Source organism: Thunnus albacares, chromosome 12 (genome assembly GCF_914725855.1).
Source record: "Thunnus albacares chromosome 12, fThuAlb1.1, whole genome shotgun sequence".
NCBI classification, from domain to species: domain Eukaryota; kingdom Metazoa; phylum Chordata; class Actinopteri; order Scombriformes; family Scombridae; genus Thunnus; species Thunnus albacares.
Window position 1 is genome coordinate 31,119,926 of NC_058117.1, and position 18,688 is coordinate 31,138,613.

General features: G+C 35.9%; 3 protein-coding genes across 5 annotated transcripts; all 3 read right to left on the bottom strand.

Annotated features, from left to right (window-relative positions):
* Positions 1-384: 384 nt before the first annotated feature.
* LOC122993448 (T cell receptor beta chain MC.7.G5-like) lies at positions 385-6,409 on the bottom strand. The gene is made up of 6 exons (XM_044367607.1): positions 6,203-6,409; positions 5,787-6,110; positions 3,819-3,872; positions 1,990-2,298; positions 1,762-1,878; positions 385-422 (listed from the first exon to the last, which is right to left on the bottom strand). The coding sequence occupies exons 1-6, from the start codon at positions 6,243-6,245 to the stop codon at positions 385-387; spliced, it is 885 nt and encodes a 294-aa protein (XP_044223542.1). The 5' UTR covers positions 6,246-6,409.
* A 1,817-nt stretch (positions 6,410-8,226) lies between these two features.
* On the bottom strand, positions 8,227-12,138 carry LOC122994466 (immunoglobulin lambda-1 light chain-like). Of its 3 annotated transcripts, XM_044369168.1 has the most exons (4): positions 11,711-12,138; positions 9,799-10,107; positions 9,606-9,665; positions 8,227-8,684 (listed from the first exon to the last, which is right to left on the bottom strand). In XM_044369168.1, exons 1-4 carry the CDS (start codon positions 11,847-11,849, stop codon positions 8,536-8,538), a joined length of 657 nt encoding a protein of 218 aa, XP_044225103.1. In that variant the 5' UTR covers positions 11,850-12,138; the 3' UTR covers positions 8,227-8,535. The 3 variants fall into 3 exon arrangements, with proteins under 3 accessions (XP_044225103.1, XP_044225102.1, XP_044225101.1); XM_044369167.1 differs by lacking the exon at positions 8,227-8,684 and having other exon boundaries at positions 9,269-9,662; XM_044369166.1 differs by lacking the exon at positions 8,227-8,684 and having other exon boundaries at positions 9,269-9,665.
* A 1,524-nt stretch (positions 12,139-13,662) lies between these two features.
* On the bottom strand, positions 13,663-18,583 carry LOC122993450. The gene is made up of 4 exons (XM_044367608.1): positions 18,525-18,583; positions 17,805-17,886; positions 14,104-14,338; positions 13,663-14,011 (listed from the first exon to the last, which is right to left on the bottom strand). The coding sequence occupies exons 1-4, from the start codon at positions 18,581-18,583 to the stop codon at positions 13,674-13,676; spliced, it is 714 nt and encodes a 237-aa protein (XP_044223543.1). The 3' UTR covers positions 13,663-13,673.
* Between the last annotated feature and the right edge of the window lie 105 nt (positions 18,584-18,688).

Genomic DNA, 18,688 nt, shown 5'->3' on the forward strand with positions numbered 1-18,688 from the left:
CAGACAACAAGAGAAAAGACCCACATGACAAATGAGAGGGAGGGAAGTTCATGAGTGTACAGCAGCAGGTATGAATCTGTTCTCGGCGGTTATTAGGACTCATATAAAACTGTTGACAGCGAATCAACACTTCCTTTCCTGCAGCAGACGGGCCGTGTGGGTTTCTGCTCAGCAGCCTCCACACTGTTCACTGTGGTTTTTCATTTTATTAACACAATGACGGTTACAACCATCGACTCTGGTTAAAGAATGGTTCCAGGAACTTCAGTATGAATTCAGCGCTCGCTGTCTCAGTTTTAATCTGTGTTATTAATGTGTGAGAGAAGCAGCTGAAATCCTAAACTCAGAGCTGAGAAACTGACATCATTAAATAAAGGGAGACGTTCAAACTCCTGCAGTCTGCTCAGGTCCCACAGTCTGTACTGAGTTCACAAATACATTACTCAATAAGTTTAAACAAATAGATCAAAATAAAATGGTTGTAATTGATATTGAGTGGTTGAACATCCTAATAATAATAATAATAAAAAATACTATAACTCGTAGAAAAGAAAGTAGAGTCATTATAAAGAATGAAGTAGATTTTGATACAAAGAACCCAACTTAAATCATATTTTTATATTTTTATTGAATACAAAACACAAACAAGCATATAATTGATAATTGATTGGTTTATTGACTGGGACATGTTGCAGTTTTAAACATTAAAGAAGCACTGGACCAGAGTTAGCTCGAGGCTAATTTACAGCACAGCTACACACAGCACATCACATACACCCACAATGTCAATAAGAAGATTAATAATGCAAACTTAAAAAAATCAAATTAAAAGCAAGACTACCTGCACTAATGAGAAGACCATAGATGGAGTTTAGACTCAATGTTCACACAGCTGATTGGTCTTTAGTAGAATTTTTCATTTTTTAATATATGATATATATTTACAAAACAACATAAACATCAGATGTATTTATGAATAGAGCAAAGAAATGTTTCTTTTTCAGCAAAAATACAAGTGCACATATACACATACACATATGTTGATGTGAACCAAGTTAATTTTCTCACATATTCCACTTTGATTATCATAAAAAATAAAAGTTAAATATCTGTAAACTTTTCATTGTATCTTCCTGTACACTTGTTTTTAGCACTATGTGAAAGTTTACTGAGATCTACTCACAACAAGAGTCAAATTACTTGTAGGTATCAATAAACTTGGTCAATTTAGTTGATTCTGTGTCTGATTATTTAGATTATTTGAAGCCAAACTGAGATCAATGAAAACATGGATGATTATAAAAGACAGAAACTGTGATGTTTCAGTTTATTGAGAATGTTTCTCTGAATGACTTTGATAAACCTGCCACCCTCTGTATAATGTATTAAAAAGAAAATACACAAGAAAGAAAAAATACTGTAAGCACTTAAATATCTACCAGGTAGCTAATATTTTTACTTAATTTTACACTATTATACAAGTCATGATTAAAAGTGGAATTAAAATAGAGGATCAAGATATTAATATTCTACAGAATGTATACTTAGTAACTGTAAATATACTGTATTTATGTGTATGTGTGTGTATTTATAGTTTTAGGACAACTGTGTCTTAAACGTAAATTTACAACCAACCACAACACGTCATAACTGACATTTGTGAACACTGATCAAAGTGATAAATGAGATAGAAAAGGCGAGCAGAAAACAGTCAGTCAGCATGTGTGCAGTTGGTGGACGGTCCCTTGTTTCTGAGGATCATCAGCAGAGAGAGTCCACAGCAGTACACCAGACTCTTCACTATCAGCACTGTGTACAGCACACAGAGCAGCTTCACCTTGTACTGAGACGGGACAGGTGGAGGAAGAACAGAAACCTCTGAAACAGAAAAAAAAAACAAATGTCAGTGCTCTGCTCCTCTGCTCTCTCTGACAGCGTCTCCAGATGAAGCTGAATCACTGCTGAACACAGTCACCAAGCCTTCATTACCTTGTTCTGTTTGGGCCTCCACTGTTATCCCCTCGTGCTTGACGTAGCAGCGGTATTTATATGTGTAGAGAGCATCCCGATCAACCACCCTGATGGCGACGGTGCGTCCCGGCTCTCTGAGCTCCAGCTGCTCTCCCTCAGCAGGGGGCAGATCCTCCGGCCAGCCGTTATTCTTCCGTCTTTTCCAGGAGAACTGGACCAGAGGAGGAGACATGGCTGAGGCCAGACACAGCAGGGAGCTCTTCCCCTCCAGGTGGGCTCTGGATGCTGCTGGGTACACGCTCACCATGGGCTTCACTACCTGCTCAACTGAAGTTTGACAGCAGCAACAAGCAGCACAGACACACATTCACACAGTCAACAGCAGCTTACAGCACTGCACTGCATTCAGTCTGATCCTGGAAACTACATGATCACTAAACTACTCATCAATACACCACAAACATCATCTACTGGACACTGTATCAATAATCATATCAAACTAAAGCATCATGGAAGCTCATCATATGTCATATATAAAGATTAAAACATCATTTACCACTTTATCAATATTTACCACAACATTAGTTACTAATATAATAAAGTTTATAAAATATAAAATATATCGTGACATAACAGCCTCACATAAAATACATTTGCTGATGATTATAGTGTTTTATGTAAAATATATTTACCAATATATACTTTAATTAATAAAAATCAATCAATAATTTTCACGAGTTTTATCTTTTACTTAAAACAATATTACCACCACCACGACTACCATGTTCAGATACGTCTAATATAATATAATATAATATAATATAATATAATATAATATAATATAATATAATATAATATAATATAATATAATATAATATGATGTTTGTCTTAATAAAATTTAAAGTATAGTTTTATTACTTGGTTAAAATATATTATATTTATATTACATTTGTAAATGATTATAGTGTTTATATGAAGTATATTTACCAGCATATACTTTACTCTAATCAGACACACAATACATCAATACTTTTAACAACATTTTTTGAGTTTTAGCTTTTATATAAAACACAATTACCACAACATGTTCAGATATGTAAATAAAATATAATATAATAATATATATTCTTAATTAAATGACAACATGTAAATTATCTGATTCATTATATTTTCTACCAAACACTTTCTAAAATATGTTTTAACATTATATATTTGACATCATGTTGATTTCATAAACCAATATGATTTATATTAAATATGGATTAAGATATACAATTATACATTTTATCTATAAATTATATTTAGCTTCATCACACATTTAAAATGAGTTTGCCTTCATGCATTAATTTATCTTCCACTAAAAGACATATTTATCATCATAAACACACAATTATCATGAGATACATTTTACCATTTACAAATATATACTGTATATTTAACACACAATATATTTATCACTATTTGCTTCTAAAATGACATTTAGGAACATTTATTAAATGATGTTTCACATCATATATCATCTTGTTTTTAATAAACAGGAGCTGCTGCTGAATGAGTGAGATTATTAAATACTGTTTATTTGTAACATTACTGATATCAGACTTTTTGGCTGTAAACAAACTTTGATGTGATGCATAAATAAAGAAGAACTTGTGGTGTGCAGTGAGATTTGAAGCTCTTTTCAGGAGTTATTGATTAGTTTTATGGAAGAATGGCTGCATCAAGAATTCTCTACTAAATATGAAAAAACTAACATGTAAAGCCTGAAGCAGCAGAAACTAAAACTAAAAACACATTTTCAACTTGTTCAATAAAACAACTGAAGGAAAATGAAAGTTTAGTCTTACCTACATACAGTTTAGTTCCAGAGCCAAAGATCCAGCCGCTCACAGTGAATGAGACTGTGACAAAAACCTGTCTGCTGTTGAATGTGTCAGCTGAGGTGAACGAATCCAAATTATGAACCAGTATCATATTTCATCTCCATGATGTGTTTCTCTAATGTTCATATCAACATGACTGTCTCTTCTTTTATTTGATTTTAGCCACATTAGCAGTGTGACTATATGGATGCTAATGTCAGTCGGTTGGTCGGTCCACCACTTAAGTGCAGATCCATTGGATCTGATTGTGGATCAAAGGACGGATGGATTGTTCATTAAATGTTGTGCAGACGTTCACGGTCCCCAGAGGATTCAATTATTTATTTGACTTGATTGATTCTAACTTTTAATCTAGCGCCACCAGCAGGTTGACATGTTTGGTCCAGACTGAAATATCTTTTCATCTATTGGATGGATTGTCATGTAATTTAGTAGAAATATTCATGTTCCCCTCAGGATGAATTATAATAACTTTGATCCTCTGACTTTTCCTCTAGCGCCACCATCAGGTCAACATTTAAACTCAACTAAGAACCCATTTAAAATCAAACTGACATTTGTAATGATGCAAATTACTTAAAGCTGCTATAATCAATATTTTTATAATAACCATGATCTGTCAGTGTGTAATGTGTTGGTCGTGGCTCGTAGTGATGAACCTACAGAGAATTATCAGTGACTCTGCAGCTCCTCTCGGCTTTACGGAGCTTTATAGTGAGTTTCAGCTCATTGTTTATCTGTCCGGCTGCAACTTTACTGTTTTGTTAAATAAAAAAATTAAAGTTCAAAAGTTGTAAAGTTCACATTTGAGGAGATTTGTTGAGTATTATGAACTAAACCAAGTTAGGATGACATTAGTACCTGTGCTGCCATGCAGGTACATTTTCATAGGAGCCGTAGTTTTTGTTTGCTTGTCAATCAATTGATGTTTAACATTTTGAATCACATAAAGGATTAAATTTCTAATAGTAAATGCTGTAGTGGAGCCATTTGTCTTAGAATATGGACAGTAAACATCAGAACCTGTGGTTAAGGTTTAGTTAGGTTTAGGTAAAGATCATGGTTTGGGTTAAAATGACTTCCTGGTTAAGATGAGGGGAGCTGCATCGTCATGGTTACAATAATAAACACGTGGTTAAAGTTAGGAAATGATGGTGGTCGTGTTAAAAGAAACAAACAGTGTCTGCTGTCGTTTCTCTTGTGAAGACAGTCTCAGCTGCTCACAGAGCAAAATCCATTTACATTTACCACATTTCTGTTGAGGGGAAATTGTCATAAATCCAAGAATTGTGTTGAATCTTTTACTAAAGTGAAATTATCTGTTGAAATCTGCTCAAAGATGTGACGTGAAGAATGCTGCCTGATGCCTTTTATTGTGAAAGAGACACAGGAAGTGTTTTCATTAACAGCAGATTATTATTGTGAAGGAGGAATGAACTTTATTCCAGCAGCAGGTCAAAGAAGACCATTTTTATCTTCATCTCAAACTTTCAACTCTGTCAAACATCTTTTTCTATTTATTATTTTCTCAATTTTTGTTATTAAATCAAATGTTAATAAAGTTTCACTTTTGATCTCTCCATTATTTGTCTCTTTTATCTGTGTTATGTTGTTGTTTGTTTGTTTGTTTGTCTTCATCTTGTTGTATCATTGTGCTTCTGTGTTGCTCCTTTGTTCTCACTGTGTGGAACAACAGGAAACCTGCTGAAATAGCTGATAAATAATATCAATGAAATATAATGTTTAAATCAAAATCCTGACACCAACAGACAAACATTTAGTTCTCAGCTCAGTTTGTTAGTGACTCTGGCTGAGATGGAGGTGAAATATGTGAACCTGGGCTGTGGTTTACTGCTCTCTTCCTGTCACAAACACTGTTTGAGATCTGTTCATCTGGAGGTTTTTGTACAGGCTGCAGGGATCATTTCTCACTGTGGGAACCATCCCAACACGAGCAGTAGTAGGTGGCTGAATGTGAGAGTTGAACTGTCTGGATCTTCAACTCATAGACGTTCTCATTTTTTACACCTGTGAAATCATTTTTCTGAGGATGATTGTAACCTTTATATTCTTCACCATTCGACATATCAATACGAAGAATCCTTGTGAATGTGTCTGTGTCTTTCTTCTGGTACCAGAATACATATGAATTTCTACACTCGTTAGTTACTCCACAGCTGAAGGAGACTTTTTTACCAGCTCTCCTGGTCAATGTTAAATCTTTCTGAATCAGGTCTGCTGCCATGGCAACCAGCGCTGTAGAGAAACAGACACACAGATGAAGGTCAGTGTGACAGTGTTTGTTAAAGGTTGAGTTTGTTGGCTCCTGATTGGCTGGAAACACTCACCTGAACACAGACAGCACAGAGCAGCAGCTGGGAGGAAAAGCATTTTGTGCAGTGGTGTTTCCTCTGGTGAACCTGGGGAGAAGTGGCGCTCTGATGCAGCTGAGGCCAAACAAGGACGAGCTGTGAGATCAGACGAGGGCCACGTGGTTTCTAACAGCTCCTCAAACCTCCCATCAGCCCCTGCGGCGGACAGATAAGGCTGCTGCTGCTGCTGTGTGGTTTTACATTTCAGTTTAATACATAAATTGAATTTCCTGCATCATCTGATGGTATCATGCATTCATTGACGTTCTCTTTTAACACTGAATTTAGACACATTTCCTCAAATTGACAGATTTGGTATTTTTGGAAGCTTTGTGATCTCTACTAGAATTAAAAATAAAGTTCTGAGGGTTTAGTTTGTGGAGACGAAGCCACCGGAGGGTTCAGAAGAGTTTAAAGTCAGGTGTCATCTACATGTCTCTTTGGTGGAACTGATAACAACCCATCTGCAACGTGAGGAGACACAACTACACACTGCTTTACTGATTTATTGTATTTTTTAAGTTACCATATCTTTTTTTTTAATTTAAATTTAAAATATTAATCTCAAAAGTAACTACAGCAACAAAAACACAATATTTTCCTCTGAAGTGTTGTGTAGTAGAGGTTTAAAGTAGTTTAAAATGGAAAAACTCAAGTTAAATACACGTACTGTAAAACTGTACTTGAGTACATTAACTGAGTAAATGTACTTATTTACTTTTCACCTCTGTAGGAAAAAACAGCTGGATGTAATTTCATCATTTTTCATTCTTTTTTTGTTATTTTTGTGTCATTTATTTTTCCACATGTTGCGCCCTGCAGTTAAACAGCCCGATTATTTGACATATACATTCTATATACAATATGAATATATAAAATAAAATATATAAGATATTTAGACTAAATATTACTTAAATATGATCCAAATATGTTTTTCCACTGTAAATATTTTGCGTAACATACATCATTTTAGTCTGATCTGAATATTTGTGTTACAGTTACAATCATTTAGAGGCTATTTGTAGTCTAATGAATGAATCTTTTTTACCGCCATTCTGTATAATCCAATATCTTTAATAAAATTTCACAATATTATCTGCTACTGAATATCAGTTTATAAATCAAAGTTCAATTTCACGTGCTTTTAACTAAAAAAGGTTTTAAAAAATGTCCGTTCTCAGATTCATTAAGATCTTTATTTTTTAAAGTTGCTTTTAATTCTGATATTCTAATATTAATTTGTACTTGTGCAGTGCTTGTTCAAAATATGTCTGTTATGAATGGGTTGATTACTTGGCTTCTGGTGTTGCTGCTTGCGGATTTCTCGAGAACCGCTCATCCAAACAACTTCACACTCGACGCTGCACTTCATTGTGTCCTCAGCAAAACACCAGACAAGTGTGAAGTCGATCGGATGAACTGTTGTAGAGAAAATCGAAGGACACACATACATACAGACAGACAGAGACTCCTTCCATTTTAGTTAAATATATTCAAATGTAATTCTAATATTAGAAAATCTATAATAAAAGAAAATTCAACCAATTTGCAAATAACTACACAGATTATTGAAATTATCACATTTAAAAATGACAATTGTATGATAAGTTACAACAACAAGATAATCAACTAAATAAAAAATGAAAGGTGTAAAATATTTAACCATAGTTCTTATTTAATTATATGTTTTTTTATTGTTCATTTAGAAGTTACTATTGATTGGGAATAAACTAGAGCATTATAACACTGCAATAAAATTATATAATTAGTAACTGTTCAGGTGTTATTTGCAAATATACTGTATTTTTTGGGGCATAACACATTAAAATCAGTTCAGAGACACAAATTTTGAAGGAAAATCAACAAAAACAAAGAACTTCATAAAACACAGACACTGTGATGTTACAGTTTATTAAGAATATCAAAGTTATGAATTAAAAAGACAAATCTAACTTTGCGGAATGTATTAAACACAAAATAATAAATGTAATAAAGGTTTGAAAAATACTAAAAACTAAATTATATTTTCTATGTTTATTTTTATTTTTTGTATAATACAAGTCAACATTAAAAGTAGGAAACAAAATAAACGTGAGATAAAAAAGTAACTGTCAAGGTTTAATTTGTAAATATATATGTGTATATATGTATTTATATATTTAGCACAACTGTATCTAACTTGTGCATAAAGAGAGAAAAAGTAAAACGAACCACAACACGTCATAAGTGACATTTGTGAACACTGATCAAAGTGATAAATGAGATGAATTGATGAGATGTGATGGTGAGAAAAGGCGAGCAGAAAACAGTCAGTCAGCATGTGTGCAGTTGGTGGACGGTCCCTTGTTTCTGAGGATCATCAGCAGAGAGAGTCCACAGCAGTACACCAGACTCTTCACTATCAGCACTGTGTACAGCACACAGAGCAGCTTCACCTGGCACTGAGACTGGAAGGACACTGACACACACACACACACACACACACACACACACACACACAGGTCAGTCTTCTCTCCACACTGTTTCAGTCTGTTCAACTGTGGACATTTCATCACAATATCATCACATTTTCTTCAGTAGAACTTGGACTTTTCCAGACGGGACGACCAGCTTTACATGAAGACAGGGGTCGACTACAGTTTGACTGACAGCTCAAAGGCCCTTATTAAATACAACAAGTCAGGGCCAGACCCAGCTTTTTAGGGGCCCCAAACAGGATTTGATTTCCTGTTTTCAACTTAAAATAACTTTTGAATCCACAACTAACTACAATTTATAACAATTAAAATCACTCAAGGATAAAAAGCAAAGTCCAAATACTGTTTAAAAACACACAGGTTACTATAGATTTGAAGTTTTTACCACTTGGGGGCAGAAGAACTCCACAACAAGCTAACAAACTCCTCTCTGACATATTATGGTCTGTCTGCTGTTTGCTGCTGGGCAGGTAGTGTACAGTGGGTTTATCAGAAAACAGCTGCTGCTGCTGGAAACACTGAGACTGAAGCAGACAGGAAATGTGCTGCAAAACCACAACTAGGAGCTAAAAGAGGCTAAAAAGCTCATTTAGTCATTAGATTCATTCTTAATATAAAACTATTGATTAGTGGAGCTTTAAGATATACTCCCTAAACTTGTTCTATCACCCTGGAGGCCTAAAACTGAGTATAGCGCCCCCAAAAGGTGTTATTTGTCAGCCTGTGAAGTGAAAGCTCTCTCAGTGGGACTTGTTGTGCTGTGGGACACTCTAACAGAATCAGGGAGTGTATGTTTAAATCCTTCAATGATGAGCAGAAAGTGAACAGACTGATATGCAGCCCTAACTGCAGCAGGACATTGGAGCTGTCAGAGCATGCAGAGAGGCAGCAGGTGATCTTACAGTCAGCTTGCTGCAGAGCTGGCAGGTCTGCTGGCTCTCTCTCTGGAGGACAGGAGGCTGCTGAAAACACAAAAGGAGTCAAATGTTTGGAGTTGCAGTGAGAAATGTCAGTGCTCTGCTCCTCTGCTCTCTCTGACAGCGTCTCCAGATGAAGCTGAATCACTGCTGAACACAGTCACCAAGCCTTCATTACCTTGTTCTGTTTGGGCCTCCACTGTTCCCCCCTCGTGCTTGACGTAGCAGTGGTATTTATATGTGCTGTTCTCTTGCTGATGGAGCAGCAGGATGGAGGCAATGCGTCCCGGCTCTCTGAGCTCCAGCCGCTCTCCCTCAGCAAGGGTCAGATCCTCCAGCGGGCTGTTCTTCTTCTGTCTTTTCCAGGAGAACTGGACCAGAGGAGGAGACATGGCTGAGGCCAGACACAGCAGGGAGCTCTTCCCCTCCAGGTTGGCTCTGGATGCTGCTGGGTACACGCTCACCACGGGCTTCACTACCTGCTTATCTGAAGTTTGACAGCAGCAACAAGCAGCACAGACACACATTCACACAGTCAACAGCAGCTTACAGCACTGCACTGCATTCAGTCTGATCCTGGAAACTACATGATCACTAAACTACTCATCAATACACCACAAACATCATCTACTGGACACTGTATCAATAATCATATCAAACTAAAGCATCATGGAAGCTCATCATATGTCATATATAAAGATTAAAACATCATTTACCACTTTATCAATATTTACCACAACATTAGTTACTAATATAATAAAGTTTATAAATATAAAATATATCATGACATAACAGCCTCATATAAAATACATTTGCTGATGATTATAGTGTTTTATATAAAATATATTTACCAACATATACTTTAATTAATAAAAATCAATAAATATTTTTAACATGAGTTTTATCTTTTACTTAAAACAATATTACCACCACCACGACTACCATGTTCAGATACGTCTAATATAATATAATATAATATCATACAATATAATATAATATAATATAATATAATATAATATAATATAATATAATATAATATAATATAATATAATATAATATAATATAATATAATATAATATAATATAATATAATATAATATAATATAATATGATGACATTTGTCTAAGTAAAATTTAAAGTATAGTTTTATTACTCGGTTAAAATATATTATATTTATGTTACATTTGTAAATGATTATAGTGTTTATATGAAGTATATTTACCAGCATATACTTTACTCTAATCAGACACACAATACATCAATACTTTTAACAACTTTTTAAAGAGTTTTAGCTTTTATATAAAACACAATTACCACAACATGTTCAGATATAAAAATAAAATATAATATAATAATATATATTCTTAATTAAATGACAACATGTAAATTATCTGATTCATTATATTTTCTATCAAACTCTTTCTAAAATATGTTTTTTACATTATATATTTGACATCATGTTGATTTCATAAACCAATATGATTTATATTAAATATGGATTAAGATATACAATTATACATTTTATCTATAAATTATATTTAGCTTCATCACACATTTAAAATGAGTTTGCCTTCATGCATTAATTTATCTTCCACTAAAAGACATATTTATCATCATAAACACACAATTATCATGAGATACATTTTACCATTTACAAATATATACTGTATATTTAACACACAATATATTTATCACTATTTGCTTCTAAAATGACATTTAGGAACATTTATTAAATGATGTTTCACATCATATATCATCTTGTTTTTAATAAACAGGAGCTGCTGCTGAATCAGTGAGATTATTAAATACTGTTTATTTGTAACATTACTGATATCAGACTTTTTGGCTGTAAACAAACTTTGATGTGATGCATAAATAAAGAAGAACTTGTGGTGTGCAGTGAGATTTGAAGCTCTTTTCAGGAGTTATTGATTAGTTTTATGGAAGAATGGCTGCATCAAGAATTCTCTACTAAATATGAAAAAACTAACATGTAAAGCCTGAAGCAGCAGAAACTAAAACTAAAAACACATTTTCAACTTGTTCAATAAAACAACTGAAGGAAAATTTTAGTTAAAAGTTTAGTCTTACCTGTTACATACAGTTTAGTTCCAGAGCCAAAGATGAAGTACCAGTTTCCTCCCACAGTGAATGAGACTGTGACAAAAACCTGTCTGCTGTTGAATGTGTCAGCTGAGGTGAACGAATCCAAATTATGAACCAGTATCATATTTCATCTCCATGATGTGTTTCTCTAATGTTCATATCAACATGACTGTCTCTTCTTTTATTTGATTTTAGCCACATTAGCAGTGTGACTATATGGATGCTAATGTCAGTCGGTTGGTTGGTCCACCACTTAAGTGCAGATCCATTGGATCTGATTGTGGATCAAAGGACGGATGGATTGTTCATTAAATGTTGTGCAGACGTTCACGGTCCCCAGAGGATTCAATTATTTATTTGACTTGATTGATTCTAACTTTTAATCTAGCGCCACCAGCAGGTTGACATGTTTGGTCCAGACTGAAATATCTTTTCATCTATTGGATGGATTGTCATGTAATTTAGTAGAAATATTCATGTTCCCCTCAGGATGAATTATAATAACTTTGATCCTCTGACTTTTCCCATCAGGTCAACATTTAAACTCAACTAAGAACTCATTTAAAATCAAACTGACATTTGTAATGATGCAAATTACTTAAAGCTGCTATAATCAATATTTTTATAATAACCATGATGTGTCAGTGTGTAATGTGTTGGTCGTGGCTCGTAGTGATGAACCTACAGAGAATTATCAGTGACTCTGCAGCTCCTCTCGGCTTTACGGAGCTTTATAGTGAGTTTCAGCTCATTGTTTATCTGTCCGGCTGCAACTTTACTGTTTTGTTAAATAAAAAAATTAAAGTTCAAAAGTTGTAAACTTCACATTTGAGGAGATTTGTTGAGTATTATGAACTAAACCAAGTTAGGATGACATTAGTACCTGTGCTGCCATGCAGGTACATTTTCATAGGAGCCGTAGTTTTTGTTTGCTTGTCAATCAATTGCTGTTTAACATTTTGAATCACATAAAGGATTAAATTTCTAATAGTAAATGCTGTAGCGGAGCCATTTGTCTTAGAATATGGACAGTAAACATCAGAACCTGTGGTTCAGGTTTAGTTAGGTTTAGGTAAAGATCATGGTTTGGGTTAAAATGACTTCCTCCTTAAGATGAGGGGAGCTGTGTCGTCATGGTTACAATAATAAACACGTGGTTAAAGGAAAGGAAATGATGGTGGTCGTGTTAAAAGAAACAAACAGTGTCTGCTGTCGTTTCTCTTGTGAATACAGTCTCAGCTGCTCACAGAGCAAAATCCATTTACATTTACCACATTTCTGTTGAGGGGACATTGTCATAAATCCAAGAATTGTGTTGAATCTTTTACTAAAGTGAAATTATCTGTTGAAATCTGCTCAAAGATGTGACGTGAAGAATGCTGCCTGAAGGCTTTTATTGTGAAAGAGCCACAGGAAGTGTTTTCATTAACAGCAGATGATTATTGTGAAGGATGAATGAACTTTATTCCAGCAGCAGGTCAAAGAAGACCATTTTTATCTTCATCTCAAACTTTCAACTCTGTCAAACATCTTTTTCTATTTATTATTTTCTCAATTTTTGTTATTAAATCAAATGTTAATAAAGTTTCACTTTTGATCTCTCCATTATTTGTCTCTTTTATCTGTGTTATATTGTTGTTTGTTTGTTTGTTTGTTTGTCTTCATCTTGTTGTATCATTGTGCTTCTGTGTTGCTCCTTTGTTCTCACTGTGTGGAACAACAGGAAACCTGCTGAAATAGCTGATAAATAATATCAATGAAATATAATGTTTAAATCAAAATCCTGACACCAACAGACAAACATTTAGTCCTCAGCTCAGTTTGTTAGTGACTCTGGCTGAGATGGAGGTGAAATATGTGAACCTGGGCTGTGGTTTACTGCTCTCTTCCTGTCACAAACACTGTTTGACATCTGTTCATCTGGAGGTTTTTGTTCAGGCTGCAGGGATCATTTCTCACTGTGGGTACCTTTCTTCCCACAGGCGCAGTAGTAGGTGGCTGAATGTGAGAGTTGAAATGTCTGGATCTTCAACTCCCAGCCTTTTGGTTTATTTGGAGCTGAGAAATCACTTTTCTGAGGATGATTGTCATTTGATTTAACTTCACTGGTATTCCTGTTAATTGTAAGAATAAATGTGAATGTTTCTGCGTCTTTCTTCTGGTACCAGTATACCCAATCATAGTCACACTGATCAGTTCCTCCACAGCTGAAGAAGACTGTTTCACCAGCTGTCCTGGTCAATGTTAAATCATCCTGAATCAGGTCTGCTGCCATGGCAACCAGCGCTGTAGAGAAACAGACACACAGATGAAGGTGAGTGTGACAGTGTTTGTTAAAGGTTGAGTTTGTTGGCTCCTGATTGGCTGGAAACACTCACCTGAACACAGACAGCACAGAGCAGCAGCTGGGAGGAAAAGCATTTTGTGCAGTGGTGTTTCCTCTGGTGAACCTGGGGAGAAGTGGCGCTCTGATGCAGCTGAGGCCAAACAAGGACGAGCTGTGAGATCAGACGAGGGCCACGTGGTTTCTAACAGCTCCTCAAACCTCCCATCAGCCCCTGCGGCGGACAGATAAGGCTGCTGCTGCTGCTGCTGCTGCTGTGTGGTTTTCCTCTGAGTGGAGGAGCAACAGGCTGCACACAGTTACCATGGAGATGGACGTCACTGACACATCACTGTTTGATTGTTCACAGGTGTTAATGTGAGAATTTATCAGCTCTATTCAAATATTTACAATCATTACAGCTGCATTTAAAAGAAGCAGAAACACAAACTCATATTAGTTTAACAGTGAAAGTGATGGAGAGCAGAGACGGACTGATATTATCTCAACTGGTTTTTAAAATGATTTGACTCTTATTTTTTAATCATATGTTTTCCTCCACGTCTCTGTTTCTCTGTGTGCTTCACTTTCACTTTCTTCATCTTGATTTTAATCTGGCAGCAGATCAAAAATCTGGGACACAACAAAACACAAAAACATTCATGGAACCACAAACACGTTCAGGTTGGTGGTGAATTTAGCAACACAGATTGTTCACTGTTGTTTGTAGAACAGATGTGATGAAAATAAAAAAAAAAACTACAAATCCACAAAGCTCCTCCTGAACTGTGATTTAAACCTTTAAATGTTCCCCTTATATTTATTTAATCCACTTTAATAAATGAATTGAATTTCCTGCATCATCTGATGGTATCATGCATTCATTGACGCTCTCTTTTAACACTGAGTTTAGACACATTTCATCAAATTTCATCCTGACAGATTTGATATTTTTGGAAACTTTTGTTATTATTATTATTATTATTATTATTATTATTATTATTATTAATAATAATAATAATAATAATAATAATAATAATAATAATAATAATAATAATAATAATAATAATAATAATAATAATAATAATAATAATAATTTTCAGCTTCATATGCTTTGATACAAAGAAAATTGTATTTCAAAATATGTTTTTCAGATTCATTATTATCTCTTCTATGTTTTTATTTCAGAGTTGTTTTAAATCTAATATTGTTAATTTGTGTATAATATTCAATAATAATTCTAATATTACAAAATCTACAATAAGAGAAAATTCAGCTTACTTGTAAATAACTGAATATTTATTCATGATTATTAAATAAAAGGTTGGTACCAAATACAACCTGCACCAGTCTACATGTTCAGCTGTTTTCAGGAGCAAAACCAAATGTAACTCTCTCCCTTTTTATTATATAATATTCATAATATATTTTACACATTATATTATATTTTATTTATATTTTTCTGACATTTTATTAGACTTTAAAGCTGTAGTTTACTTCTCATTCTCCACTTTATATTATATTACCTCTATCTGCTCTGTGCTGAGCTGTCAGTAATCAAACCTTTACACTGCTGCCCTCATGTGGCTGCAACAACACATTGCTTCTACTACTACTAGTCTCTTCAAACTTTTGTTTTCATGACCCCAAATGTGTATAAAGAGTATATATGTTATATATGTGTGTGTGTATATATCATGTGTACATATAGTTTCATTTAATATTGTTTTAATTTCACTTACTTTGACACTTTCTTGTGTTTCTAATTCTTTTTTTAAAGTGTTTCCAAAGCACATTGAAACTGCCTCACTGTATGAACTGTGTTATATAATCAGACTTACTAGTACTGTTACTACTACTAGTACCAACAGACCTTTCTCACATCAGACATTGTGACTTATCTTAGCAGGAGAAGCAAGTGTGAGAACAAATGTTAATAATAACAAGAACTGCAACGATTAGTCAGTTGTATTGATGAGTTGATCGTGCAGCAAGGAAGGACTCACACACAGAGAACAAAAAAGAATTCAAACTAAAGTCTGGATTTTAAATATTTCTATTTGTTACATTACAGGCCATACAGACAGTGAAACAATGTCCAAAAGTTCATACAGTGCAAGAGTGCAAATGTTTCAGTCAATGTTGAACTTTCCTCAGTGCAAAACGAAACATGCATGATGAGTCACCCTGTATGTGGGTTACTCTACAGGTGCACCTAATCAATGATCCAGGGCTTGAACACCCATGAAGCCAATTTCTAGCAGATCAAGTCATTACAAACACATTAGGATAATATAATTCCATAGCATGAACATATTCTCATATCCATACTGACATATAAACATACAACTGTTAGCTTTTACACTGGGAATGGGACCCACCGGTGCGGAAAGACAATAAGATGGAGTGACAGAAACAAGTCATATCTAATTCTTCATTCAAGCCACCAGAGTGTAACGTTTTAAGGTAGAAGATACACTGATCAGCCAAACCATTAAAACCACTGACAGGTGAAGTGAATAACATTGATTATCTCATTAAAATGTCACCTGTCAAGGGGTGGGATATATTAGGCAGCAAGTGAACAGTCAGTTCTTGAAATTGATGTGTTGGAAGCAGGAAAAATGAGCAAGCGTAAGGATCTGATCCACTTTGACAAGGGACAGATTGTGATAGCTGGATGACTGAGTCAGAGCATCTCCAGAACAGCAAAAGTGGTCCAAGGAAAAACAAGCGGTGAACCTGTGACAGGGTCATGGGCACCTAAGGCTCACTGATGCACGTGGGAAGCGAAGGCTAGTCCATCTGGTCCGATCCCTCAGAAGAGCTACTGTAGCACAAATTGCTGAGAATCAATGCTGGCTATGATAGACAGGTGTCAGAACATGCTGACCTCTGTCCACCACTGAAAGCACCTACAATGGGCACGTGAGCATCAGAACTGAACCATGGAGCAATGGAAGAAGGTGGCCTGGTCTGATGAATCATGTTTTCTTTTACATCATGTGGACAGTAGGCTTGCAACAGTTGTTGATGTTACCAGTGTTACACAGTGTTGGGACAGACACCAATTACATTACTTGCCCATCGTCCAAACCATAGTTTTTCTTTTCTTTATGCAAATAAAACCCATTCAGTTAAATTTAGTATATCAGCAGCCACATTCATCAAATGAAAACTTTAATTTGAGGACGACTCACTGGCTGCAGACTGAAGCCCACCGTCACTAACTCTTAAGAGAAAAGAGATGGTACCAAGATGCACTATGGGAGGAAGACAAGCCTGTGGAGGCAGTGTGATGCTCTGAGCAATGTTCTGCTGGGAAACCTTGGGTCCTGTCATTCATGTGGATGTTACTTTGACACGTACCACCTACCTAAACATTGTTGCAGACCAAGTACACCCCTTCATGGTGTTGGGCCTCAACCATAGGGTCAGACAAAGGCAGGCCTACATGTAAACTCTGAAGCCTGACCAGGAGGCTTTAGAATTCATCATTGCCTTTACATTGTAACCGCGCCTGAAAGAAGCTTTGCTTTCTCCGTGAGCCAGTTTACTAAAGGAGGTAACCCTGTGCACGTGTAATTCCCCTCGCCGACTTTGCCACATGTTCACCCGAACACAATCACCAGATCCAAGAGAGAGATCCTGTTTGCAACCCACTGTTTTAAGTGTGGCTGCAGAAGGAAAAAAGATTTCTTCACAGAGATGCGGATAACTTCTGTGCCTGGCTGTCTATCAACTGGGTCGACTAACAGCCGCCATCAGCCTTGAGGAACTAAGGACGGCACCGCTAGGACCACTCACTGTAGGACCCGTGCTGGATTTTACTGACAGACTGAAAAACACATCGATTCACTTCCAAGAGGGACAAAAGTTAGAAGTCGTCTTGGCAGAGACTGTATTAGATTTTATGTGTTAATAAGCTTGTTGCTTGTATTTTGTTGTGTGATTTGACGGGCCGCCGAGTCCTTTTGCCTGCTATACTCTGAGGAGTATTTGAAGTTGCTGCCTGTTTAGTTTGTTTTCACCACTCTAGACTATTTGTGTTGTCTGCTGTGTTTGTGCCACCACGAGTGAAAAGTAAGTTGACAACATGCGTACCGTTTACCGTCCGTATGCACGCTCTCTGTAGATAAAGCAACCACTGCGGTTGTGGGACCCCGCCGAGAATCGTTTTTTCCTCCTCTTTCTTCCCTCTCTCGCTACTAACCCACACACACACACACATACACGCACCTCTATTACACATCTGACAGTCAGATAGAGTTTGACACAGAGCCACTCTGCCCCTCTTCATCTGCCATCAGACACGTGTGTTTGATAAGTTGAATTGGGTGAAATCGAGACACCGACCATCGGTTGGCACCATCTTGCTATTGTTTAACAGAAACGCTGCGGTCACATCCTCCACGTGATGTGACTTCCTCCAAAAGTCACGGCAGCCATGTTGGATCTCGTGCGATGTCCTCTCACCAGATCACATCCACCATCTTAGCTCGCGTGACGTCATCTGGCCAGATCATGTCCGCCATCTTGTCATCCACACACACATGCTTCTGCTTACATGTGGTTGACCGTACACAGCTGCTGTTCTATGTGTATTGTTTGATTAGTATTTGTTGGTAGTATAGTGTTTG